Source organism: Pipistrellus hanaki (genome assembly GCF_964339955.1).
Source record: "Pipistrellus hanaki genome assembly, chromosome: 9".
NCBI classification, from domain to species: Eukaryota; Metazoa; Chordata; class Mammalia; order Chiroptera; family Vespertilionidae; genus Pipistrellus; species Pipistrellus hanaki.
In genome coordinates this window covers 77,654,184-77,681,301 of record NC_140511.1, presented here as the reverse complement: position 1 = coordinate 77,681,301, position 27,118 = coordinate 77,654,184, and the positions used below count along the sequence as shown (strand labels likewise).

At 52.3% G+C, this 27,118-nt stretch overlaps 3 protein-coding genes across 3 annotated transcripts; all 3 read left to right on the top strand.

The window, feature by feature from the left end:
• The first annotated feature begins 86 nt into the window (after window positions 1-86).
• Window positions 87-12,488, top strand: STX5 (syntaxin 5). The gene is made up of 11 exons (XM_084895920.1): window positions 87-240; window positions 903-1,149; window positions 2,184-2,254; window positions 2,421-2,476; window positions 2,592-2,662; window positions 5,892-6,008; window positions 6,092-6,148; window positions 6,324-6,405; window positions 6,781-6,887; window positions 7,046-7,167; window positions 11,752-12,488. Exons 2-11 carry the CDS (start codon window positions 922-924, stop codon window positions 11,909-11,911), a joined length of 1,071 nt encoding a protein of 356 aa, XP_084752046.1. The 5' UTR covers window positions 87-240; window positions 903-921; the 3' UTR covers window positions 11,912-12,488.
• A 1,663-nt stretch (window positions 12,489-14,151) lies between these two features.
• NXF1 (nuclear RNA export factor 1) lies at window positions 14,152-25,511 on the top strand. The gene is made up of 21 exons (XM_084895871.1): window positions 14,152-14,363; window positions 15,754-15,937; window positions 16,173-16,326; window positions 17,832-17,915; window positions 18,005-18,109; window positions 18,220-18,300; window positions 18,419-18,488; window positions 18,616-18,704; window positions 18,826-18,933; window positions 19,115-19,224; window positions 21,272-21,308; window positions 21,619-21,687; window positions 21,765-21,820; window positions 21,947-22,054; window positions 22,174-22,232; window positions 22,337-22,452; window positions 22,561-22,603; window positions 23,132-23,204; window positions 23,716-23,898; window positions 25,003-25,063; window positions 25,168-25,511. Exons 1-21 carry the CDS (start codon window positions 14,336-14,338, stop codon window positions 25,204-25,206), a joined length of 1,857 nt encoding a protein of 618 aa, XP_084751997.1. The 5' UTR covers window positions 14,152-14,335; the 3' UTR covers window positions 25,207-25,511.
• Window positions 25,512-25,576: 65 nt separating this feature from the next.
• On the top strand, window positions 25,577-26,896 carry TMEM223 (transmembrane protein 223). The gene is made up of 2 exons (XM_084895963.1): window positions 25,577-25,985; window positions 26,310-26,896. Exons 1-2 carry the CDS (start codon window positions 25,610-25,612, stop codon window positions 26,600-26,602), a joined length of 669 nt encoding a protein of 222 aa, XP_084752089.1. The 5' UTR covers window positions 25,577-25,609; the 3' UTR covers window positions 26,603-26,896.
• The last annotated feature ends 222 nt before the right edge of the window (window positions 26,897-27,118 follow it).

Genomic DNA, 27,118 nt, shown 5'->3' with positions numbered 1-27,118 from the left:
GCAGCGGCCTGGCCAATGGGAGAGCGGAGTCGTTCTTGTAGTTGGGCGGGGGGCGTGTCCCTCGGGTTGCCGGGCTCGAATAAGCGTGTGCCGCCCTCTGGTCACCGGAGGTGGGGCTACGTGTGGGTGACGTGGCGGCTTCTAGTCTTCGGTCGAGTTTCGGAGGCTTCCGCGCCCAGGGAGTAGGCGGTGACGACCCAGGAGATTGTGGCAGCGGCGGCGGCAGGCGGCGGAGCGGAGGTAGGACTTGCTCTAAGAGTGGTCCGGCCGCCGTATCAGCTCGGGGCCGTGGCTTTCTGGGGGCGATGACGATGGGGGGCCGAGGGGGAGGGAGGAAACCAGGGGCGAGCGGACGAGTCTTGCCGGCCGGACTCCGGGTGAGCGAATACCTCGGTGTCCAATCAGGAAAGCCTCTGTTAAGAAAGACGTCGGCAGGAGCTAATAGTTAGTTGCAGTTCCCCTGGAAGGCGGAGCTTGAGTGGGGGTGGGACTTCCTGTTTCAAATAAACACCCAGAGATTTCTCCCCCTCCGCCCACCGGAGTGTGTCCCCCCTCCGGAGGTCCGTTACCCTTCCTCCCTGAGGCGGGGAAGGACCCCGTGGACCCCGGAGGGCCCAGGGAGGGCCTGGGGCAGTTGCACAGGCCGAGCTGGAGCTTCGGGGCCGTGGGTCCTGCCTTTGGCCCTGTCTCTGCTTCGCGGCCCCTGGCCCGCGCCCCGGCGGCCCGAGCCAAGTTGGAAGAAGCGTGAGGAGGGGAGCGGCTTAGGCCAGAGAGGAAGTGGGGCCCCGCCTGTTGCTGGCCGGCCCCGGGATCTGCGCTTGGCTCCGGGGCACAAGAATCTGCTGGCTGGGGGGGATCTCTGGGGAAGAGGCCTGGGAATGACACTCTCCCCTCCACAACAGTCCGAGGTTATGCGTCTCAATGATCCCGCGGAAACGCTACGGGACTAAGAACACGGATCAGGGTGTCTACCTGGGTCTCTCGAAGACACAGGTCCTGTCCCCTGCAACTGCTGGCAGTAGCAGCAGCAGCGACATCGCCCCTCCGCCCCCACCAGTGGCCCTGGTCCCTCCCCCTCCCGACACCATGTCCTGCCGGGATCGGACCCAGGAGTTCCTGTCTGCCTGTAAATTCCTGCAGAGCCGCCAGGTAAGGACCAGGAGTGGGAAAGAGGCAGGGGTGAGCTCTGCTGGGAGAGGCCAGCTCCAGGCACGGCTGGTTGGGGGCATTCTTGCGGGAGCCTGATGGAGAACTGACCAGGCCTGGAGGGGGCGGTGGGATCCCTGAAGAGGTGGGCTAGCTACCAAACATACGGGCTTTGTCCTGGGAGGGACCTGGAGGGGAGGGCTGCTGGTCCTGAAGGAATATCTTGGGATGAGAGATGGCTACGATATATTGGGTTTGGATAAGGAACAGGTTCTAGAAAGAGCCTTTAGCCCAGAGACAGCCACTTTGAATCCTAGTTCTGGTAGAGTTCTGCCACAAGTTTGCTCTGTTTCTGTATCTGTAAACTGAAGGAGGTTTTCTAGAGGAGTAACTTTTATCAAAACCACTTTGGAGTGCTTTTTAAACAGTTGCATTCCCTTGTCTTGGTCCAGACTGTGAATGTAGGTGGGACCTGAGTGACTGTCATTTCACATATCCTCACTGCTCAGCGCTCGTTAACACCTGCTCTCCTACATGCTCTCCAAGAGCTTCCCAGTCACCCTCTTGGATGCCCAGGTGGGAAGACTAGAACGGCAACATGAGCTATTTATTTAGTCGCTACAGTGTACCAGCTATTTCGCTGAAACACTTTTACAACCCTGTGCCCTTTCATGTTAGCGACAACAGTTAAGGGGGTGCATGGATGGTTTTCGTTTTATAGGAGAGGAAGTCCAGATTCAGGATGGATTAAGTAACTTGCCCCAAACACCCCAGCTACTCAGTGATGGAATCAAGATTTGAACCGGGGTCTCTTTGTCTTCAAATCTGGGCTCTCTCATCTACTACTACCGCTACCACTACTACTACTACTACTACTACTATTACTACTATCACTACTATCGCCACTACTACTACCAGCTAGACCCTCTGGTGCAGAACACCATCGTCCTAGAGAGAGCTTAGTGGACAGCTGAGCACAGTGAGAGCTGGTGATGGGGAGGGGGCCTCAAGCTTCACCTCTCGCCATTGCCTTTCAGAATGGGATTCAGACAAACAAGCCAGCTCTCCGTGCTGTCCGGCAGCGCAGTGAATTCTCCCTCATGGCCAAGTGAGTTAGAGAAGTGGAGCGGGCTGACGCCGCGTCCGAGGAGGAGCAGGCCGGCCGTGGTGGCCTTGGCCGTGAGGGCTGGAACGGGTTGTGCTGGAGCTGATGGGGGAACAGGCTCTCTCCGGCTCTTTCCCACGGTGTTCTTCTCCCTGATGCTTGCTTGCAGGCGCATTGGGAAAGACCTCAGCAACACATTTGCCAAGCTGGAGAAGCTGACAATCTGTGAGTGTTCTCAGGGGGTGTCAGGGATGGGGCAGGGGACCGGAGAGGGTGGGGGAACCGTGCTCCCCGAGTCTTCTCTTTGACGTCACCCGTCCTGGCTTCTTCATCTCCGCAGTGGCGAAGCGCAAGTCCCTCTTCGATGATAAAGCAGTGGAGATCGAGGAGCTGACTTACATCATCAAGCAGGTGAGCGACGCGCGATCGCGAGAGCCCAGATTTCCAGTCAGGTCACTGCCGTCCTTTTCCGTTGCCATGGAGCCCCAAGCAAGTTTCGGAGTTAGCCCCAAACATCTTGCTCATCCATTGAGTCTCTAGATATCGTTTTATGACCTACCGTGTACAAAGCACTGCGCCGGACACTGCGCTCCCAAACGTGAGACAAAATTCTGCCTTCAAGGGTTTATTGTCTAGAAGAGTCCCAGCCCCAGAACATGCGAAGGAGATGAGTGTATAGGAAACATTTTACAAAAAGGTGAATGAAAGGGGGGCATGTGTTACACTTTCAACAATAAAGATTTTTATTTTTAATATTTTATTGATTAATTTTTTACAGAGAGGAAGAGAGGGGGATAGAGAGAGTTAGAAACATCGATGAGAAAGAGTCATCGATCAGCCGCCTCCCGCACACCCCCCACTGGGGATATGCCCGCAACCAAGGTACATGCCCTTGACCGGAATCGAACCCGGGACCCCCCGTCCGCAGACCGACGCTCTACCACTGAGCCAAACCGGTTTCGGCAACAATAAAGATTTTTAAAAATGAATGAAATGGTCTGGAACACGGGGAAAGATTTTTTTAGAGGAGGTCAAATCTGAGCTAGCTTTAAAGCTTGTACAGAGCCAGTGAAGAAAATTCCAGACAGAAAACTGAGGGCAGAGGTATGGCTCTTAAAGGGAACGTTCAGGTCTTTGCTCAGATGTCACTGCTCAGGAGGCCTCGCCTGATTGTGCTGTTTAACGCATCCAGCACCCACCGCTCTGATCTCCCTTCCCTGCTCTGTTCTTTGTTTGTGTTTATTTATTTAGTCACTAGAGGCCCGATGCGGCAGTAGGCCTTTCTTCCCAGGGCTGTGGGCACCCAGGGCTGCGGGCACCCGGACCCGGGCTTCCCTCGCAGCCCCACCTTCATCGCCAAGGATGTCCGGACTAATTAGCATATTACTCTTTTATTATTATAGATTACTTTTTTAATTGATTGATTTTAGTGAGGAAAGGGGAGAGAAATTTTGATTTGTTCCACTTATTTATGCATCATTGGTTGATTCTTGTATGTGCCCTGACCGGGGATCAAACCCGCAACCTTGGTCTATGAGGGTGATGCTCTCACCCAGTGGTCGGCAAACTCATTAGTCAATAGAGTGGCAAACCTCGGCTCACGAGCCACATGTGGCCGTGGTTTGCCGACCACTGCTCTAACCAACTGAGCTGCCCGGCCAGGGCTGTTTTCTCTTTGATAGCACCGAATCATTTCAGTGTTTTGTATAATTAGCTCATGATGTTTATTGTTTGTCTTTGTTCTTCCCAACTATCTCATTTCCCTCAAATATGAAAAGCCAAAAACAAAAGGGAAGTGCCCCAACAGCGGAGATCTTTTTCCTTTCTGCTTGTTCACGGAAGAACCCCAAATGCCTGGGGCAGTGTCTGGCATTTGGTAGGTCCTCGGTACTTGTTGACCGAATGAGTCATTGGCAGGAGATGGATGAGGCCTTAAAGGTAGAGGGGTGGGTGGCTGCTGAGAAGCCCCTTGTGGACCTTTTTAAGGAGTTTGGACCCACTCTGAACGCCATGGCTGCTGACGATTAGAACCTGGACCCCAGTTCCGTCTGAGGGACACTGGTCTGGCCCAGGTCTCTCCAGTGTGATTCCTCGCTTTCCCAGCACACTGGAATAAGAATGAACTGTGCGGTTGGAGGATCGTGGAAGGAGGGGAGAAAACACTGGAGCCTGGGTGGGCAGGGAGGCTCGGAAGGACCCAGGGCAGAGGTGCTTCTGGCAGAGGCCAACGGGCAGACACACTCAAGAGCTGCCGTGCTGGGTAGAAAAGGGGTTCCACTAACTATTGCAGTGTTACAGCTTAGCTACACAAGAACCACAGCTGGATTCAGGCAGACTTGAGTTCAAATCCCAGGCCCACCCCTTTGTTCTCTTGGGAGAAAACAAAGACCTAAGCACCTAACTGCTCTGAGCTTCAGTTCCCTCAGAAATGAAGGAGCTGGTAACAGTACCTACCTCTTTGCATGGGAGTCAGGATCCCCCCGTTTATTTCCAGTCACTCGCATTATTGAGTGCATTTGCTGCCTGGTTCTGGGGATTGGGCAGCGAACAGGACAGGTGTGGTTCCTGTGTTTGGGGAATTCCTTTCTGAGTGGGTAAACTAGGCACTATACCAGTAAACAGAAAAGGCAATTTCAGGCAATAGTAAAATTTTTAATGAGAAATAATGTAAGCCCAGCTGGTGTGGCTCAGTGGATGAGTGTTGACCTATGAACCAAGAAGTCATGGTTCAATTCCTGGTCAGGGCGCATGCCTGGATCCCCAGTGGCAGGTGTGCAGAAGGCAGCCTATCAATGATTCGCTCTCATTTTTGATGTTTCTGTCTCTCTCTTACTCTCTGAAATCAATAAAATATATATATATATATATACACATATATATATATATATATACACATATATATATGGAAGAAAGAAATAATGTAAGTGGGTTACTCAGGGCAGGGGCCTACTTTAGGCAGGCTGATGCAGGATGGGGGTAAACAAATGACTCAGACCTGAATGTTTAGGGAAAGGCCATTCATCCAAGTTAGGGTGGGAGCACTTCTAGAAAGTGAGGAAAGCAAAGGAAGAGCTTCTAAAGTGTGAGCGACTTTGGTAAACGAGAGAGGCTAATGGGATTGCAGCATAGAGTGTGAAGGAGCCCGGGAGGGGTGAGATCAGAAATGGGGGCGGGGGGGGGGGGGGGCAGACCGTGTAGCACCTGTGCACGCCCCGCAGGGTTATGGTTGGGTGTTAAACGTAGTGGGAGGATTGTAAGCAGAGGGCTGTGTGTCCCACTTCGGGCTGCAAAGATCACGCCGGTTGCTGCGTGGAAAGGGGTTGTGGCGGCACAGCCCCAGGAGGAAGGCCACGTAGGAGGCCATGGAGCTTTTTAGAGAACAGACGGTCGGGCGAGGAGGGCTCCGTAGAGGTGAGTGGGCAGTTCAGCTGGCTCTTTGGCTTCTTTCTAGCTCCATGGGGGTTAAGAGAAAGAGTTGAGGATGGCTCTAAGTTTTTGGTCTGAACAGCCATTTACCAAAATGGCTGCCTTGTAATGCCAGTAGCTCCCACTGTCTTCCCTGCCGGGGACGTCCATGGGGGAGAGACGCTGGCCGAGGACTCCTTGGCTGACACTGCTTTTCTGTTGGCTCTTTCACCAGGATATCAACAGCCTCAACAAGCAGATCGCCCAGCTCCAGGACTTTGTGAGGGCCAAGGGCAGCCAGAGTGGCCGGCACCTGCAAACCCATTCCAACACCATAGTAGTCTCCCTGCAGGTGGGACCTGGGGGCGGGAGCCGGGAGACGACAGGCAAGAGGGTCTTGTCTTCGTTTGCTGACGCTTCCTCTTTCTCTTCTAGTCGAAGCTGGCTTCCATGTCTAACGACTTCAAATCCGTTTTAGAAGTAAGGACAGAGGTGAGTAGCGTCTGTGTGGGAGGGATAGGAGTCGAGGGATAAGGATCCAAGAGGGAAATGGGAGAGAGACAGGTGGAAGGCAAGGGAAGAGGGACAGGGCCATGGGCCCACAGGAAGGGGCCTAGCATACCTGCCTCCAGAAACCTTAGACCTTTGCGTTTCTCCCCAACCCCAGAACCTGAAGCAGCAGCGGAGCCGGCGGGAGCAGTTCTCCCGAGCGCCCGTGTCAGCCCTGCCCCTGGCCCCCAACCACCTGGGTAAGTCAGGCCATCGGGGGAGTCCAGAGGGGGACAGCCTAGGTTCTCTGGTGGTGATGGCATCTTCTAAGGGCGGGCTGGGTAAGAGAATACAGGGGCGGGGAGGTTGCTAAGCTTTCGCTCTCAGAGGTCAACTTTATCGATGGTGTTCCAGATCCATACGTGGCTTCCGGGTTCTCACTGTTCGGGATGAAATCAGTCACGTTCAGAAGAACCGTTACTAATAGTTTTTGTGCATTCACTTTATTTACTTTATTAAATGACTTGTCCAGGGTTATAAGCGGGATTCAAATCAAGAGCATACGGGCTTTGAAACTGCTTTTAACAAATAAAATACCAAGTCAAAAACACACACACCACGTCTTCTTCCTTCAGGAGGAGGTGCCACGGTTTTGGGGTCAGAGTCCCGTGCCTCCGGGGACGTGGCCATCAACATGATGGACTCTCGGACCAGCCAGCAGCTGCAGCTCATTGACGAGCAGGTGCGTGGTTCTTTCTGAGCTGGGGGAGCTGCCCCGTGTTCTCTGGGGGCCACAGCGAGTGTCGGGAAGGTGCCATGTGAAGCGGAAGCTGGGAGGGTCCTTGGGAGGCAGGCTCTGCTGAGGAGCTCCAGTGCTCAGGTTCGCGCTCTGCTCCGCAGGATTCCTACATCCAGAGCCGCGCGGACACCATGCAGAACATCGAGTCCACCATTGTTGAGCTGGGCTCCATCTTTCAGCAGTTGGCACACATGGTTAAGGAACAGGAAGAAACCATTCAGAGGTGAGACTCTCTCTCACCCCAGACAAAAGAGCTTTTTCTCCCTGCGGGTGGTGGGCATCCTAACGGTCCCCAGGGTCAGCCGTTGGGAGAGGAGGGTCCTGCCCACCCCAGACACGGCTCACCGGCTTCCGTGGACTGCACAGTGTGTGGGGCACCTGTTCCCTGCCAGGTGTGGGGCACAGCAATGAAGAGAAAAGCAAAGCCTCTCTTTCTGGAGCTTAACTTTGTGTGTGTGTGTGTGTGTGTGTGTGTGTATGTGTGGAAGGTGTCACACCTGCTGAAAGGATTGATAAGTCATTTCAGACAGCGAAAGCAGTTACAGAAGTAAAGCAGGTGAGGTGTTACGAGAGTGGCTGGCCAGTAGGTATATCAGATTGGGTGGCAGAAAGGGCCATTCTGAAGACCACGGTGTTGATTAAAGCGGAGACCCATGCAAAGAGAGAGACAGAGTGTTGTAGGCAGTGTGGACAGCTGAGGCTCTAAGATGGGGCGCTCTGGCTGTATTCAAGAATTCCAAGACCAGCATGGCCAGAAAGTAATGAGCAGGGCCAGAGAGGGACAGGTGAGGTGGAGGGAGGGGGGCAGAGCCCACCATGGGAGGGCCTCTCTGCTCCTCTGGTGCCACCTGCTGCTGTAAGGGGCATTTAAACCTTCAGTCCGCAGGCAGATACTCCATCCACTGAGCCAAATCAGCTGGGGCTGTAAGAGGCAGTTTATCAGCTCTTCCTCTTTGGTACTTACTATTCATTCAACCGGTTATAGCAGCAATTTCAACCCGTGTGCAGCAAGAATTTTTAAAATACACAATATCTGACTAGTTAGTGAGGGACGCAGACCTTTCTTCCCCTTAGATTGTCAAATAAAAAAATGAGCCGAAATCGGTTTGGCTCAGGGGATAGAGCATCGGCCTGCGGACTGAAAGATCCCTGGTTCGATTCCAGTCAAGGGCATGTATCTTGGTTGCAGGCACATCCCCGGTAGGGTGTGTGCCAGAGGCAGCTGATCGATGATTCTCTCATCGATGTTTCTAGCTATCCCTTTCTCTTCCTCTCTAAAAAATCAATAAAAATATATATTTAAAAAAATGACAACAGAGCTCTGGCCAGTGTGCTCAGTGGATAGAGCATCGGCCCACCCACCAAAGGGTTGTGGATTGGATTCTCAGTCAAGGGCAGGTCAAGGGCGCGTACCTGGGTTGCAGGTTTGATTCCTGGCTCCATTGGGGGCTGGTGCAAGAGGCAACCAATCAGTGTGTCTCTCACATGGCTAAAAAGCAATGGAGAAGAGTCTTCAGGTGAGGATTTAAAAAAAAAAAAAAGACAACAGCCAACACAACAATAGCCTGCTCATGTGAATGAATCAAAATTATTTTTTTGTCAGATTGGCAAAAATCTACATTTTTTTAGTATTATAGTTACATGTGCTGTGAGATGAAAAAGGTTGAAAATCACTGGGTTATAGAGATATAGGTACAGCCTTGGACAAAAGAGATAAACAGTCCAGAACTTAAAGCTTAGTAGGGGAGATTTATTATTAAAACTACACATATGGCCCGGCTGGTGTTGCTCAGTGTTTGAGCGTTGACCTATGAACCAGGAGGTCACAGTTTGATTCCTAGTCAGGGTACATGCCCAGATTGCAGGCTTATGGGTAATTTTCTCTCATCCTTGATGTTTCTATCTCTCTCCCCCTCTCTCTTCCTCTCTGAAATCAATAAAATATCTTTTTAAAAATATGTATTTAAAATTTAATGAAAGGGGGGGAAAATAGTCTTTTATATTTACTCATGTTTTTACCATTTCCAATGCTCTTCATTCCTTCCTGAATATCCACTTTCAATCTGGTATCACTTTCCTTTAATCTGAAGGACTTCAGCATTTTTTTGTTCATCCTTACCAGAGGATATTTTCCCATTGATCTTTTAGAGAGAGTGGAAGAAAGAGGGAAAGACAGAGAGAAACATTGATGTGAGAAAAACACATCGATTGGTTTCCTCCTGCATGCACCCTGACCAGGGTCTGGGCCACGAAGGAGCCTGCAACCAAGGTACGTGCCCTTGACCAACCTGAGACCCTTTGGTCCACAGGTCAACACTCTATCCAGAATGACTAGGGCAGAAATTCAGCATTTTTTGTAGTGCAGATCTGCTAACAAGTTCTTTTACTTTTCTTTTATTTGAAAATATCTCTATTTCACTTTCTTTTTTATTTTTGTATTGATTTTAGAGAAAGAGGAAGAGAGAGAGAGAGAAAGGAGAGAGAAACATCCATGTGAAAGAGAAACATCTATCGGCTGACTCCTGCATGTACCTTGACCGGTGTCTGAACCCAAAATCCGAGCATATGCCCTCACCAGTATACAAACCAGAGACCCTTCAGTGCACAGGATGGCACTAAACCAACTGCGCCACACCAGCCAGGGACTTCATTCTTTAAAAAAATGTTAAAAACACAAAAAGAAAGCAAAAAACAAAATGTTAAAAAATTTTTTAAATGATAGTTTACATTCAATATTATTTTATATCAGTTTCAGTTGTATAGCACAGTTGTCACCTTCATTTTTTTTATTTTTAATTTTTATTTCTTATTGGTTTCAGAGAGGAAGGGAGAGAGAGAGAGAAACACCAAAGATGAGAATTATGGATTGGCTGCCTCTTGCATGCTCCACACTGGGGATTGAACCCACACCCAGATAGGTGCCCTAACTGGGAATCAACCCCATGACCTCCTGATTCATGGGTCAACACTCAACTACTGAGCCAGCAGTAAGACATCCTTTTGTCCTCCTCCCCATATAAACTTTTTCTTTTCCATTTTCCTTAGCCCTCCTTCCCAAGCCATTATTTTTTGCCCCATTCATTTTTGTTTTATAACTCCCTTGCTATTTTTAGTTTTTTGGTTTTGTTTTTTACCACCCATGTTCCCTTTTGTTAGTTTCATTCATGGACTTCCATTTTAAATCTTATTATGCCATATTGCATTTACTATTTTTCCATCTTTGTTAAAGCCAGTTGATTGAATTGATTGAATACTAGTGATCCAGTGCACAGATTCGTACACATTGAAAGGAAATAAATTAGAAGGTAGCAAGATGGGCCGGACATGCCCTGGAGCCTGCCTCCTGTGGTCCCTTTCCAGCAAGTGGGGTCCTTCGGCCTGGCCTATTGGGATCAGCCCGAAACTGGCTCTCCAACATCCCCTGAGGGGTCCCAGAGTGTGAGAGGGCACTCTGCAAAGTTGCTGTTGGACAGGATGTGGAACGCAAACACAAGTGTGCAGTAAACCCGATTGGGGTACCACAGCGCCCCAGCAACATTACCCACAGCTGGAGGTGAGGGATTGGGCTCCCTCCTGTCCGGTTTCTGGGTGTGTCACCCGGGAACCATTACTGCCAAGTCACTGCAGCTCAACAGCTCCTGCGTTGAACTTCTACCCCATGGTGGTCAGTGCACGTCATAGCGACCAGTCAGACACTAAGCATGTTAGCTTTTTATATATATAGATGAGATGACAGATGCATCTACACTGAGAAATGTAATTATAGCCAAAAGCTACAAAACCTGATACTTTCGTTAGCCTCTCTGATGTAGATGGGAAATCAAGTACAATCCAGGCTCCTATACTTGGACAGAGATTAGCTCACAGTCCTCATGACATAGGACCTTGGGCTTGCAGCCACAGCCTAGCCTTTCCTCTCACTCTCCAGCTGGACTGCCTGCTCTGCAGACTTCTCTATCTTCACAACTTGGGAAAGTCTGCTCCAGAGCCTCCCTTTGCAAAGGCCAGGATTGTGTTTGTCTGTCAGGATTGCACATGCAGGCCGGCTGGGAAATATTTCCTTTTTCTCAGCAATCTCAAGAGATTGCCCTTCCTCTGAAGACTTCTCTAAACTCTGGCGAGACATGGTCTCCTAATGTGGGCTTTTCTTACCCCCTGACATCCTGTTCATATGATTAAGTTTCTCTTTCTGTTTTATTTAGAACCAGGATTTCCTGACTGGAATGGCCTGTGAACCTTTTTTTTTTTTTTTTTTTTTTTTTTTTTATTTTATTTCAGAGAGGAAGGGAGAGAGAGAAACATCAATGATGAGAAAGAGTCATTGATTGGCTGCCTCCTGCATGCTCCACTCTGGGGATCAAACCCACAATTCAGTCACGTGTCCTGATCAGGAATCGAACTGTGACCTCCTGGTTCATAGGTTGATGCTCAACCACTGAGCCTGGCCAGACTCCAGAGCTTTTTCTATGCTCACACATGCTCGCGCACACGCACACAAATGGGGTCATACTGCATATAAACACTTTGTTTCAAATTATAAGACAAAGTTTATTTGGAAAATTACAGACATAGTAGAATGAGCCAGTTGGACTGCATAGGCTCAGGAAACAAGTTATGGAGACAGAAGGGCCCTTGGAGCTTAGAGAGTAAGGCAAAGGCAATGCCTGGGGGAACAGCCGGAAGGGAAAGGCGTGCTTAACCATTTTTACTCCTACGCACGGTGACCATCTTTCCACATCACTAACTATGCGTCAGTGGCAGCTTTCTAACCAGTGTCCCCTGTCCTCTCCTCCCTGCCTGTCTCCAGGATTGATGAGAACGTGATGGGAGCCCAGCTGGACGTCGAGGCCGCCCATTCCGAGATCCTCAAGTACTTTCAGTCAGTTACCTCCAACCGGTGGCTCATGGTCAAAATCTTCCTCATCCTCATTGTCTTCTTCATCATCTTTGTGGTCTTCTTTGCCTGAACCTTCTCCGCTCGGAGGCACTCCGTGGGGGTTTGGAACCCACCTGGGAGGGCAGGTGGCCAGTGCTGCCACTGAGCCTGTGCAGGGTGCTTGGGAGAAAGGCCCTGTTTTCCTGGAACTGCTAAGGATGGCCACTGCCCCCGGTCCCCCACCCCTCGCCTCTACCCGGCCACCCTGTCCTCCCCTCACCACCCTCGGGCCCTGAAACACGGCCTGGGTTTGGTTTCTGCTGTGAAGTGGCTGGAAAGGAGCAGTGGCCACCTGGCGCCAGTGGAGGAGGCGGTCTCCACTCGGAGATTTTATAAACCCTCCCGGCCTCTCCCACAGGGAACTGGCAGCAAGGGGAGAGGATGCCCTTCCTCACGTCCCGAGAGTGAGGAGAGGAAGCGTAACTGCCCCGGGACCAACTTTCCCATCTGGGTTAAAATCTGACCTCCTTCTTCCTCTCTTCACTATGTGAGGCAGGGGCCCTGAGCACCTCAGCTGCCCGCACAACCCCGACTTTGGCTGCTGGTGACTCAGTCTGCCAAATGAGCTGCAGCTGTTTCTCCCAATTACAGCAAGACTGACAGCCTCACTAGCCATGTCGTCATTTCTGGGTGGGAGCGTCGAGGGGCCTAGGCAACACCCAGTTCCAGAACTGAAAGGGTTGGCCGATGGCTCTGAGGGGCCAGGCTTTGGCTGTTGCACAGTGGCCTCCAGGCAGGAGAAGCAAGTACCGCAGCACTTCGTTAGCCTGGCAGCTTCCCTTCAAAGGGGCAGGCAGGACCTAGGTGCATTCCTGATTGGTGGCAACTTCCAGGACCACCTCCAGCAGTTTTTGGACCTGTTTCATCTGCATCTAACTGGTTGGTCCCAGTTTTGCCTTGAGCTGGATGAAGCAGGAGCTCTGCTGCCAAGAGTGAAAGGTGAAGTTAAGAACTCATTCCCAGCTCCAGCGGAGGCTCTTGGTTCCCTCCAAGCCTCTTCTCCAGCCGTCAACAGGAGAAGGAGACCGGCCTGGAATACCCACCTTCCAAGGAGGTTAATATGCTTTGTCATTCCTGACCAGGACCCACAAACACATCATTAGGAGATCATTGGAGTCCTCTCATCGCAACACGAGGGAAACTCAAGCTGTAGAGACAACAGTCCCCATACACTGGCTTGGCCCTAATACTTTGGGGGGTCTAGGGAAGCCCATGCCTTTTCTAGCACTGGCATTTTAATATTTCCTCTCCCCTTGGCCTCTGTTCAGCAGGTGGTCTTGTTAGACTCGTCAGTACCCAGTTGACACACCTGTGGGCCGGCACAGCACATCTGTGGTAGATGGGGAGGTTTTTGAAGACAATTGCTCACTAAAGCCTGACAAATCAATTGTTTGGCTCTGCAACACTTCCTGGAGGGGGTGCATAGATTAGAAATTCATTTCACAAATATTTTGAATTCCTGCTATGTGCCAAGCATGGTAGTGAACCCGCTGCTAAGAAAAAATACAACACAAAAAAACATGAATTAGCCAAGGGCCCTGCTCTTTTGGAGCTTCTGTTTAGTTTTCTACTTCTTGACAATCTAATATTTATTTAATTTCAGGAAGGGAGAGGATGAGAAAAACATCTATGAGAGAATCATTGATTGGCTGCTTTGGGCAGGCCACACTGGGAATTGGGGCCACAAAGCATATGCCCAGACTCAAAATCAAACTGTGATCTCCTGGTTCATAGGTTGACGCTCAATCACTGAGCCCCGCTGTCTGGGTTAATTTTTAGTGTTTTTACTGTTTTAAAGAGAAAAGAGGAAGGGAAGAGAAATGAGAAATATCGGGCCGCACACCCCTTGCTTGGAATCCAGCCGCAACCTGGGCATCCTAGGTGGATGCTCAACCACTGAGCCACAATGCCGGGTTTGATAGTCCAATTTATAGGCAAGAAAAGCGAATGGCAGAGGGCTGAGCTGAGACAAACACTGGCTGGGTTCCTCCAGGGATCTGTGAGCAGTCACTTGGATCTCCCTTTCCTAGGAAGCTCTTCGTGTGGCCCCAGTTCCCTGTTCCTTTCGCGGTCCTGGGCTTCTCCAGGCTTCTCAGGCCTTCTCGCTGCTCCAGCGATTATCCAGGAGGTGCTGGCGTAGCCGCGGGCGGATAAAAGCAAAGAAGCCACCTTCCTGTGCTCGGCGCCCTCTCGTAAGAGGAAGGGCGCGCGGCGGAGGCCCCGCCCCCGCCGCCGCCCCGCCCCCGCCGCCGGCCGCCGGCAGTGCGCACGCGCGGGGGGCGGTGCTGCCCGCGGCACCACCCGCCATCTGGGTACGTCGACGGCGCGCCGCGCGCTTCGCCTCATAAATGCGGTGGCGCCGGGCGTAGGGGCGCTGCGACCCTCGATACCCGGCCATTCTGACGTCTGGCGGCGTCGCACCCGCGCCTCAGCCCGTCCTGCTCCGCGCTGTGCCATGGCGGACGGAGGGAAGTCCTACAGCGGTGAGTGCCGCCGGCTCAGAGTGCGGGGCGGGGCGCTCGGGCCGGTGGGCGGTGTCGGCCTAGGCCGCGGCTGGGGGCAGGAGGCCGCGAGGGGCCGCGGCCGCGGGGAACGGTGGCGGCGCGGGCCGGGGGCGAGGGGGCCCGGGCGGCCGGCCGGACTGAGTGCGGGGGCGGTGGTTGGCTCGGGAATGCGGCGCGGCGAGCCCCGGGCGCCGGCGGCCGGCGGTGTGGGGACCCGTTCCTGTGAGCTCCGGGCAGAGCTGGTGGGCAGGGGCCGTCCCGTCAGCTCGGCGGCCGGACTCTGTGAGTCAGGACCTGCTCGCTACCTGGGTCCCATCATCGCCGCGTCCAGCCGGCCTGCCTACTCCTGCGGCTTCGACTTCGGCAAAAACCTTAGACAACACACGGACTAGACGCCCCGCCGGCCGGCCGGCCCCTGGCCGGGGTGGCCGGGCGCCCCGCGTGGCTCCGCGGCCGGGCCGGCCCCGCCGCTCGCTGACAGCCCGGCTTCGGCCTGCGTCGGCCTCCCCGGACCGGAGAGCCAAACTGGGGCCGCCTTTTCCGCCCCTTCGTGCGGGGAACAGCCTGACCGCCCGAGTTTGTGCCGGCCGAGTGTGTGTGTGTGAGAGAGAGACACAGAGAGAGAGACACGGTGCACATTGCCTCTGGAGCATCCCAGCCGGCGCTGGGAAAGTTCTCAGCGGGCCTGCTGATCGCTCGCTCTTTTTTCCTAGGGTCGTTTCTTGAAGTTCATGGTTTGCAGAGTACTGCGTGGACCCCTTTCGGGAGTCCTGGCCTTTTTTTAAGGAGCCATTCCTGCTCCGGGCTTGAGAGGCGGGTGTGTGGAGGGGACAGTGTTTGGGGACCTGGGTTAGCACTAGCTGCCCGAGCCCGCAGCTGGGAGCTGTCCTCTGGGGAAAAGACACTTCCGGCCAAGGAGGCCAGGAGCTCCCTCCCCGCACCTCCGGGCAGTGTGAGAAGCTGGCCTTAAGGAGTCCGGTCTGGGTCGGGTCTGTGATGGGCATTGGCACTGCAGAGGCAGTAGCAGCGCTGTTGACCGAAGGCCGTGGTGAAGGTGGATTGGTAGGTTGAGGAGGCCGTCATCCATTACTCAGAGGCAGAGGTAGAGGTGGGAGACTGCGGGAACGCAGGGTTCAGGTGACGCACAGAGGTCTGTGGTGTCCATTCCACTCCGAATCACACCCTTCCTCCTCTGCTTCTCCTCTGGCTCCAGCTTCCGCTTCATCTTTCTAAAGCTCTGTAGTTTCCGCGTGGTTTTCCCCGAGGCTGGGATCCCCCAGAGGGGGTTCTTCCTCTGGACAGCAAGGGGCGTGTGTGGAGCGAGGCCACTGTGGTGCATCTTCTAATCTGTATTCTGTTCCCACCCCAGAGCACGATGACCGAGTTAGCTTCCCTCAAAGAAGAAGGAAAGGCCGGGGTCCTTTCCGGTGGAAGTGCACCGATGGGAACCGCAGGTCTGGAAGAGGAGGCACTGCCCCTCGGACGGCCCGCCTTGAGGACGATGACAGAGACGTGGCGATGAGTGATGCCCAGGATGTTCCCCGAGTCCGATAGTAAGTAACCTGCTTTGCTGCAGCCGCCCAAGTCTCCTTCTCCCGGTGACTGGATGATGACCTCTCTCTCCCCGCTCAGGACACAGTGTTGCTGTGGCCTGTACAGCTGTTCTGGTTTGACTTTAGTGACTTCATTTACACAGTCATTTCTCTTCCTGCCTACCAGAGTGAGAAATGCCAGGGCCAGCTTAATGGTTGAATAGTTGCGAAGGTCTTATTCTTGGTTTCCCCACAGCAACCCCTATACGGCGCGACCCAACCGTCGGGGTGATAATTGGCATGATCGAGACCGAATTCATGTTACTGTGCGGAGGGACAGAGTCTTTCCACAGAGAGGAGGGGCTGGCAACAGCCAGGACGGGACCTCGAAGAACTGGTTTAAGATTACAGTGAGTATCTGGGAAGTAGATGGTGCAGGGGGGTTGGGGGCTGGGGCTGGGCTCAGAGCGAAGGTGCTTACTCTTCACACCACAAAATCAGTCTTCTCAGCTGTTTCCTCCACAGTCAGGTACCCATCCTTTCTCCCAAGGATCAATATCTTAGAGCACCTGGTTCAGAAAAGGAGTAGAAGGGACTGGCAGGACTGCAAAGAAAGGAGAGGCATCTCAAGGGAAGCGTAGTGACTGGTGGGGTGTGTGTATGTGTGTGTGGAATTACTCCTGGATGTCCATTTGGCTCAAGCTCAGTTGTGGGGGTTGAGGTCTCTTAACTTCTCTGTGGGGCAGACAAATTATAGATGATACCTTGTGACTTTTAGAATCAAACAATTTGATTCTTTTAAAAATATTGATTTCAGAGAGGAAGGGAGTAGAAAGAGATAGAAACATCAGTGATAAGGGAAAATCATTGATCAGCTGCCTCCTGCAACCCCCACTGGGGATCGAGCCCACAACCCAGACATGTGCCCTGACTGGGAATCAAACTGTGACTTCCTAGTTCATAGGTCAATGCTCAACCACTGAGCCATGCTGGCCAGGCAACTCTTCTTTTTTTTTTTTTTTTTTTTTTTAATTTATTGATTTTTTTATAGAGAGGAAGGGAGAGAGATAGAGAGCCAGAAACGTCGACAACAGAGAAACATCGACCAGCCACCAACTGCACACCCCCCACCGGGGATGTGCCCGCAACCAACGTACATGCCCCTGACCAAAATCGAACCCGGACCTTTCAGTCCGCAGACCGATGCTCTACCACTGTGCCAAACCGGTTTCGGCCAGGCAACACTTTGATTCTTTTGACGAATAATAAGTATAAACAGGCCCTAACCGGTTTGGCTCAATGGATAGAGCATCAGCCTGCAGATGAAGGGTCCCAGTTTGATTCCAGTCAAGGACATGTATCTTGGTTGCGGGCACATCCCCAGTGGGAGGTGTGCAGGAGGCAGCTGATTGATGTTTCTAACTCTCTATTATTCTTTCCTCTCTGTAAAAAAAAAAAAAAAAAAATCAGTAAAATATATTTTAAAAATAAGTATAAACAGATGGAGGGAGGTTGAGGAATCCATGTCTGGCTTAAGTTAGAAAACCTTTTAACTGGTGTTTTCTTTTTATTGTTGTTTTTGTTTATTTGTTTTTTGGTGTTTTTCATTTAAAAAAATGTTTTTAATTGATTTCAGAGAGGTAGGGAGAAGGAGAGAGAGATAGAAACATCAATGATGAGAGAGAATCATTGATCGGCTGCCCCCTACCGGCTTCAAGCCCATAACCTAATCATGTCCCCTGGCCAGAAATTGAACCTTGATCTTCTGATCAATCACCGAGCCACACCAAACGGGCTAAATGGTGTTTTCTTTAGAAAATCTTTTTCAGCTTGTCAAACTATATGGAGGAGCACTAGATCGGATCTGCTCTTTGGCCTTAGTTACATATTGTTCCCTAATCTTTCTCTCATGTAGATTCCTTACGGCAGGAAATATGAAAAGTCATGGCTCCTAAGTATGATTCAGAGCAAATGCAGTGTCCCTTTCACCCCCGTTGAGGTAAGATACGGCCCAAGTGGCTGTCGGAGGGGCCGGGTGGGCCAGGGGACTGGGCTCCAAGTCTGCTGCTCTTGTTTGTTTTTTTGCAGTTTCACTATGAAAACACACGGGCCCAGTTTTTTGTTGAGGATGCCAGTACTGCCTCTGCAATAAAGGCTGTCAACTGTAAGATTTTGGATCAGGACAACAGAAGGGTATATATAAAGGGCTTGGCTGGAGGCGGGACTGGTACTCAGGGTACCAGATCTTTGTCCTGGGACTTAGCCTTCTTTGAGTCCACCCTTCCGTACTGTCTTCCCTGCAGATATCTATCATCATGAACTCCTCTCCTCCGCCCTTTACTGTACAGAATGAACTGAAGCCAGAGCAAGTCCAGCAGCTAAAGGTGAGGCAGGTTCAAGTCACATGTGTTTCCTCCCCAGTCCTAGCGGTTCTCATACCCCATGCACCTCCCCTCAAATACACAGCGGGAATAACCACTGAGCCTTTCTCTTCCTCTGCAGCTGATCATGAGCAAACGATACGATGGCTCCCAACAAGCGCTTGACCTCAAGGGCCTCCGTTTAGACCCAGGTATTGTTGGCAGCAGTTCTCAGAGAAGTGGGGACAGAGGGGGTCTTTGAGGCGGGAGGTTTGAAAGTGGTTTGGTGCTAACGCTGGCCTAGGCAAACCCGCTCACACTTGCCTTTCTCTCCTGAAGACTTGGTGGCCCAGAACATTGATGTTGTCCTGAATCGTAGGAGCTGCATGGCGGCTACCCTGCGAATCATTGAGGAGAATATCCCTGAGGTGAGGCCTTAGCCCCGTTACTAGGCAGGAGGAAGCAGGTGGGATAGATGGTGGTTCGGAGACAAGTTTGTCTTTGATCCCTCTCTGGTGATGCTTCCTCTAAACTCTTCTCTCCCCACAGCTGTTGTCCTTGAACTTGAGCTGTAACAAGCTGTATAGGCTGGATGACATGTCCAGCATTGTGCAGAAAGCACCCAACCTTAAGATCCTAAACCTCTCTGCAAATGAGGTGAGAATTGAGACCTGAATGCGTTGTGTTTGGGAGAAGTAGAGGGTGAGGAGGACATGCCTGTTGGTGGCAAGAGGCAAAAGAAGGAACTTAAGAGATGAGGATGGAGGCTGCAGTGTGGGCATCTACATGGCTCTCTTTACTAGGGTCTCTTTCCTGCCTTTTCTCCCATCCTTTGCAGCTGAAATCTGAGCGGGAATTGGACAAGATAAAAGGGCTGAAGCTGGAAGAGCTATGGCTTGAAGGAAACATGCTGTGTGACAACTTCCGAGACCAATCCACCTACATCAGGTCAGTTGTGGCCTCTGTCTCCTTCCTGGGGACCGTCACCCCTGGGAGGCCGAGTTAGCGCGCTCTGACCAGTGCCCGTCGGCAGCGGATGTGCAGCCCTGAGCTGGAACCACCTGTCCACTGGGAGGATCACACGTGCCTCCTTTTTGTCTGTCCATATGTCCCAGTTTTGCCCCACATCTCCTTTCCTTTCCTGTCTTTTTTTTTTTTTTTTTTTTTTTTTAAATCTGACTACTTGTTTGCTGGTTCTATGGCCTTTCTCCTTCTCTCCTGAACACAGCCTTTTCTAGAATCTCCCTACCCTACTGTTCCAGGAAGGGCACCTCCCCTTTTCTGCCATGACGGGGGTGTCTGGTGTATACCCCATACATGGAGTTGCCTTGTGCCAAGAGCCTGACATCCTGGGCTAGGAAAGCCCTGTCCCTGGGACTACATGCTGATAGGCCGTTCCTCCTTTGTTCTATATTGGCCCCTCTTGCCCTTTGGCCAAGAGGGACCCTCTTCTCACAATCCATTTGCCCACAGCTATTGCCTGGGCTTTCTGTTCATGCTGAGGTTGAGGCCTCGTGGTAGCTGGTACCATGGATCTGTCTCTCGCCCAATGGTGTGAGCTGGGCCGTCCCTGGAGAAGAAACCTGGGTTCCCCAAGATATGTGATCAGAGCCGGGGCCCCGCCAGCAGGCGAGGGGATCCCAAGGCAGGTGCTGGGCGTGGAGGCCACGGGGGCATAGGCTACCAAGGAGACAGAACTGAACTTCTTGCAGGGGGGCGCTGCCCCTCCCTCGTTCGCACACCTCACGTCACCCTGCTTGGCCCCGGAGGATGGCTGGTTAGCCAGAGACGGGTAAGATTCCTCAGGGGAGGAACAACCTAAGACAGGCACAGTCGCATAGGGGCCAGCAGGCGAGAACTTGGGGGTCAACAGTGGTGGGGCACAGATCCTCACCCCCCCAACCGTGGAGGGGCCTGAACCCTCACCCCTTCCGAGGGAGGTCTCCTGCCCCCATGGCTGCTTCGCTTCCCACGCCCAGCTCAGATCGGGACCCAGGTAACAGACAGAGACTTGGCCGACAGCAGCTGCCTTCTCACTGCAATAGGACTTGTTTCCATTTCTGCCTTGGTCCATAGGGAAAGGGGCAGCTGAAGGAAAGGGCTGTGTCAGGGCGCTGCCTTCTTCCCTTTCTTCTTTTTCCTAATCGCTTCCTTGCCTTGTAGTTCTTTTGCTTTCTCTTTTCTTTTCCTCTCTACTTCCCTATTATCTCCCCATCTCTCCCTTGGCCCTGTCCCATCCTACCTTTCTCTCTTTCCCTTCCCTCACTTCTTCCCTGGCCTTCCCTCTTTTTTTCTTTTCTTTTTTTTTAAATATGTATTTTATTGATTTTGTACAGAGAGGAAGGGAGAGAGATAGAGAGTTAGAAACATCGATGAGAGAGAGTCATCGATCAGCTGCCTCCTGCACACCCCTCACTGGGGATATGCCCGCAACCAAGGTACATGCCCTTGACCGGAATCGAACCCGGGACCCTTCAGTCCCCAAGCCGACGCTCTATCCATTGAGCCAAACCGGTTTCGGCTGGCCTTCCCTCTTAATCCCCACCTGGCTCATGTCCCTGCCCCAACATCCTGTGCCATCCCTGTGGTGTGTTCTGGTCTTGGCCTCAGCCAGACCTGGCAGAAGTGATGGATACCTGTTGAGGCAGCGGAGCCCCTGGGCTCCCACCCCATTCCCTCCTCCCGGGGCTGCACAGGTGAGTAGGTAGAAGGTAAGGGGGCAGGGAGGGCAAGGAGGGCCTGGGCTTCAAGCCTGGGCGGAGAGCGCTGCTCGGCGCACTCGGGGTCAGGCAGAGGAGAGAGTCAGCCTGCAAGGAGTCATTCTGGGCGCCCCGGGCGGGGAGTGGGGCCATGCTTCTTGGAGCTCAGAGGCTGGGAGGAGAGGGGCAGTGAAACGGGATGGGCTGTCCTCGGGCGTTGATGTATTTGCTCCTAGAGCAGCCCAGGAGGCACGGTGGCTCTGAAGCGTCACTGATTTCTGTCCCGTTCTTGACAGCGCCATTCGTGAACGATTTCCCAAATTACTACGTTTGGTAAGTTTATAACTTTTTTAATGCTTTTCTAACAAGCATAGTACCTCTCACCAATGTCTTGCCTAACATGGTAATATGGCCATTAACTTGGGGACATGCGGCCCTTTGAAAATCCCAACAAAATCTACTAGTAGAATCCTCTTTTCTGGAAAAATGCTTCTTGACAAAATGGCATCTGTCAGGATTCCATGTCCCTTTACACTTGATCTCTGACCCCGAACTCTTAGCCCAGGACCAGAGTTTTTCCACTTTGTTACTCACCCAGCCCTTATTCTCCATTCACACTCCCAACCTCACTTCCTTCCCGCAGGACGGCCATGAGTTACCCCCGCCAATTGCCTTTGACGTTGAAGCCCCCACAATGTTGCCACCCTGCAAGGTGAGAAGAGGGGACAGACTGGGACTTGTAGGGAGGAGAGGATTGGTTGCGCAGTCCTAATACCTGTTTGTTCCCAGGGGAGCCATTTTGGCACGGAGGCCCTGAAGAACCTGGTCCTGCACTTCTTGCAGCAGTACGTATCCAGGGCCCGGGTTCGGGAGAGGTGGGCCAGCCTCAGCACAGCTCACTCTTGAGAGCTATTGGGTCCTTTTTGGATCCGGACTAGGAAGCACAGACCTCCCTTTTGTCTTCCCCACAGGTACTATGCAATTTACGACTCTGGAAACCGGAAGCGGCTCCTGGATGCCTACCATGATGGAGCCTGCTGCTCCCTGAGCATCCCTTTCACCCCCCAGAACCCTGCCCGGTAAGAACCACATCTCAGAACCTGCCCAGGACCAGGGTTTCTCAATAAATCTAGGCCGGCGGCACCTGTTAGCGCCCACACTGCCCTGACCATCACCTCCTTTTCCTCTTATTTCCCAGAAGCAACTTGGGCGAGTACTTCAAGGATAGCAGAAATGTGAAGAAACTGAAAGACCCGAGTAAGTGTGTGATGTGAGCAAAGCAGGATGGGAGAAGGGAACGGGAAGGGGTCATGGGGCTGTGGAGTGCATGGCAGCCCCTGACCTTGGCCTCTCCTCCCCAGCCCTGCGGTTCCGGCTGCTGAAGCACACACGGCTCAACGTCGTTGCCTTCCTCAATGAGTTGCCCAAGACTCAGCACGACATCAACTCCTTCGTGGTCGACATAAGTGCCCAAACGGTAAGCATGGATTTCCCTGACATCCGGGGATTGGGGAAGGGCTGTTCAGAAGCAAGAGGGCTGTGGCTCTGGCCGGAGCCTGCGTGGTAACTGCTGCTTCTCTTTCAGAGCACGTTACTGTGTTTTTCTGTCAATGGAGTCTTCAAGGAAGGTGAGCAAGCATCTTGGGAGTCCTGTCTTCGAAGCAGTCCTTTCCCCAGCTAGTCTTTCTCAGAGTCTCGGCTATCTTCTCTTCCCTGACCTTCTCCTGTTCTGCCCCAAACCGTCTTCATTTGGCCTATCCTCTCTTCCTTTCTTTTCTGCCTGGGATAAGGGGAAAGCCTGAGGATTAAGAGGACACCGGCAGGTCTGAGCTCTGTCCCAACCTTGTCCTGTGTGTGAGCAATCTACATTACTAATGAGCCTCAGAGTCTTTATTTGCCAAAGGGGGTTAGCAGTAGCCATCTCTTAGTGGTGCTGTGGAGTGCCTTACAGAGTGCTTGTCACACACAGACTATCAGTGGGCAATGGTGGTTATTACTGTGCTTTCTGACTTCTCACACTCCCCAGCTCTGCACAAACATAATCATTCCCTCCTGGCCACTGAGGGATCTTTGTATCAAATGCAACAATGTTTTGAGACGCTGTTCATAAACGAAGTGTGAGCAACTCTCAGGTCATTGGCTTGTTGTTACTGCAGTGGATGGAAAGTCCCGGGATATTTTGCGAGCCTTCACGCGGACGTTTGTCGCTGTTCCAGCCAGCAATTCAGGGTAAGTGCTGGGCTTATCAGACGGGCTTCTAGTGCTGTGGGAATCGCAGGGGCAGGAGTAGAGTCAGTCCTTGGGGTATTTTCAGAATTTCAGGAAGGCAAGGAGGAATCAGAGTAGGAGGCTCACGTAGTGGCGAAGAGCTTGCTCTGGAGTTGGACTGGCTGGGCTTTTCAGTCCTCTCTACCACTTGGCCAAGGGCCAGTTTCCTCATCTGAAGATTGGTGTAACTATTCACTTCCTGGATCTGTTGTGAAGACAAGTGGGAGGCAAGAACTGTCTGTGGTTTGGGCACAATGTATATAATTCTGTGCTTGGTAGATGCTTCCATCTGTGGAGTCCATGGAAAAGTCCATATCAATAAAAAGAAAAGGTAATAGGTAACAGTGAGGGGGCCTTACAGGGGTTTTATTATAGAATCTGAGGGTGAAATTTCAGTGAGAAGAGGAATGATGTTGGGAGGATGAGGATATCTGTGTTTGTTCAACTGCCTAAGGCGCTTTTTGTCCCCAAGGCTGTGCATTGTAAATGACCAGCTGTTTGTGCGGAATGCCAGCCCTGACGAGATCCAAAGAGCTTTCGCCATGCCTGCGCCCACGCCCTCCTCCAGCCCGGTGCCCACCCTGTCCCCTGAGCAGCAGGAAATGCTGCAGGCATTCTCCACGCAGTCTGGCATGAACCTCGAGTGGTCCCAGAAGTAAGTGTTGGGCATGTGTACAATAGGGGTAAACTGAGGTAGAGCTGGTAGTGAATAATAAGTGCTCCTGAAATTTTAAAAGTCAAATTATTTTATTGCTTTAAAAAATATGAGCCCTAGCTGGTGTGGCTCAGTTGGCTGAGCTTTATCCCATGTACCAAAAGGTCCCTGGTTTGATTCTCATTAGGGCACATGCCCAAGTTGCGGGTTCAATCCCCAATAGGGGCATGCAAGAAACAGCCAATTAATGTTTCTCTTTCATTAATGTTTCTCTCCCTCTCTCTCTCTCCCACTTCCTCCTCCTTCCCTCTCTCTCTTTTTTCCCTTCCTCTCTCTCTCTCAAATAAATAAAAACATTTTTTTTAAAAATTTATAATAGCCGAAATGTTTGGCTCAGTGGTAGAGCGTCGATCTGCGAACTGAAAGGTCCCAGGTTCGATTCCGATCAGGGGCATGTACGTTGGTTGCGGGCACATCCCCGGTAGGGGGTGTGCAGGAGGCAGCTGGTCGCTGTTTCTCTCTCATCGACATTTCTATCTCTCTCCCTTCCTCTCTGTAAAAATTCAGTAAAATATATTTTTTTTAAAATTTATAATGGTCTGAAAAAGTTTCCCCGTGGTTATAAATTAACATAACAAAATTTAAAACCAAAATGAAGTCCCTTTATATGTACTGTTGTGCAACTTTTTTTCCTTATCCCATGAACATCTTCCCTATCAGTATAAAAGTCACCTTAGTCTTTTTTTTTTTTTTTTTTTTTTTTACTGTGAGAAAGAGAGTCATCAATGAGAGAGAGAAATATGGATCCGTTGCCTCCTGCCCATGCCCCCAACCAGGAATTGAACCCGCCACCCTTCAGTGTATGGGAAGATGCTCCAACCAACCAGGCCACACCAGCCAGGGCGTAGTCTTGATGGGTTTCCTATGTGTTCCTTGGTGTTCAGTAGACCACCGGTAACTCTTCATTTGTGTTAACTGCAAGCATGTATAGAATGGTTGGGAACTTGGCAAGTGTGTGTATAGGATGGATTCTGAAGTGGCATTTAGTGATGAGGGTGACTGCGTTTTGGTTTTAATGGAGGTGGCCTTCCTTTCTCACTGTAGGTGCTTGCAGGACAACAACTGGGACTACACCAGATCTGCCCAAGCCTTTACTCATCTCAAGGTAAGGTTTGGAATACTGTGGCGAGAACGCAGGTCTCGGGCCTTGAAACGGGGGAGGAGTGAACGGGGGGACCCTGGCTCTGCTGACCTTCCCTTTTCTCCCAGGCCAAGGGTGAAATCCCCGAAGTGGCGTTCATGAAGTGATGCTGGCCAGGCCCGAGCCCCTGTAAATAGCCCTGGATAGCGATGTCTCCTTGCCACGGTAGTCGCCTCTTCCTCCCCGGCCTGGCCGAGGCCCCCGTGCCCGCGACAGAGGGAGGCTCGGCACCTCCCCTCGCCTGCCTGCCGGAAGACCCTGGAAGATTTTCAGAAAATTGAGCTCAACGGGTGCCAGGAAGCCAAAGGTTCCGTTGTAGAACTGACACTAAACGACCCGAAGGACTGAGGTGCTTTGTGTCCTTAACCCCAGGATCCCGTCTCCTATTTTTAAGATAAAGAGTGATATTGTATTTTGCCCTGCGTCTGTATTGTTTGCCTGGTCTGTGGCTAAAGGGGGGAAGCGGGCTGGGGCGGGGCAGGGACCGAGGCTGCCTGCCTCTGGGAGCCAATGACGTTGGAGGTGGCCCCGGCCACAGGAAGTCCCGCCCCGGAAGCCGTCTGCGCTCCCATGGCGGCACCTGGGCGGCGGTGGCTGGTGCGGCTGCTTGTGGCGGTACGGGACTTGCCCGCGCGCCGAACCCTGCACGAGTGGGCCCCGCCGCGGGATGTGCTGCTCTTCGAGCACGAACGGGGCCGCTTTTTCACAGTCCTCGGGCTCTTCTGCGCCGGCCAGGGCGTCTTCTGGGCCTCCCTGGCCGTGGCAGCCTTGGCCCGACCCCCGGTCCCGGCGCGGCCTCCGGACGCGGAGATCCCAGACCCCGGCCGTTTGGACGTGCGCGCCGCGCTCTGGCGCTACGGCTTGGCCGTGGGCTGCGGCGCCATCGGTAAGGCGTGGGCTGACTTCCCACCAAGGGACGGGGCCAGACCCTAGCGAGGGTGGGGGGACGGACGGGGACGGGACACAGGAGGTGGCAGTCCGGAGCTCCAAGCCCTCGGACAGACAGGCCCTAGGCTGAGGTCAGCTACTCACTGTGCGACCATGAGCAAGTTACTTGGCCCCTGGCCCTGTTTTCTCATGAACGTGGGGCTGGGCATCTGTTAATGTGAGGAATGAGTAACCCAAGGACCTGGGGATTATTCCCAGGGCAACTGGGCTGCTGCTTAGCTCTCCCACGAAACCCTTCACCCCAGCCTGCTCTTCCCTGCAGGTGCCCTGGTCCTTGCCGCTGGACTTCTCTTCTCCCGCCGCTCTGTGCGGTCAGTGATACTGCAGGCTGGAGGGAAGCAGGTGACCCTCACCACTCACGCCCCCTTTGGCTTGGGTGCGCAGCTCACTGTTCCCTTGAACCAAGTATCCTGCATGGCCCACCGGGGAGAGGTCCCTGCCATGTTGCCTCTAAAGGTCAAAGGCCGACGCTTCTACTTCCTCTTGGACAAAGCTGGGTATTTTCCTAACACAAAACTCTTTGACAACACTGTGGGTGCCTACCGTAGCTTGTGAAGAAACCACCTCCAAGAGGGGAATAAAAGCTGAACCTTTAGGGCCTGCCCAGTGTGGCTCAGTTGAAGTACTGTCTCAGTACATCGAAAGATCTTGCGCACGGTGGTGGCTCAATGGCTAAGCATCAACCTATGGACCAGGAGGTTACAGTTCAATTCCCCATCAGGACGTATGTCCGGGTTGCAGGCTCAATCCCAGATCGTGAAGGAGGCAGCCAGTCAATGATTCTCATCATTGATGTTTCTCTCTCCCTCTATGAAATCAAATCAATAAAGATATTAAAAAAAAAAAAAAGATCTTGGGTTCAATTCTAGCCAGAGCACATGCCCAGGTGTGGGTTCCATCCCTGGTTGGGGTACACATGGGAGGCAACTGATATTTCTCACACTGAAGTTTCTCTCCTTTGCCCTTTCTCTAAAATAAAAAACAAATTCTTTGGCGATAATTTAAAAAGCACACAACTGAACCCTAGGGCGGGGGTGACAACCAGAGTAATACAAGGGGAGGGGACCCAAG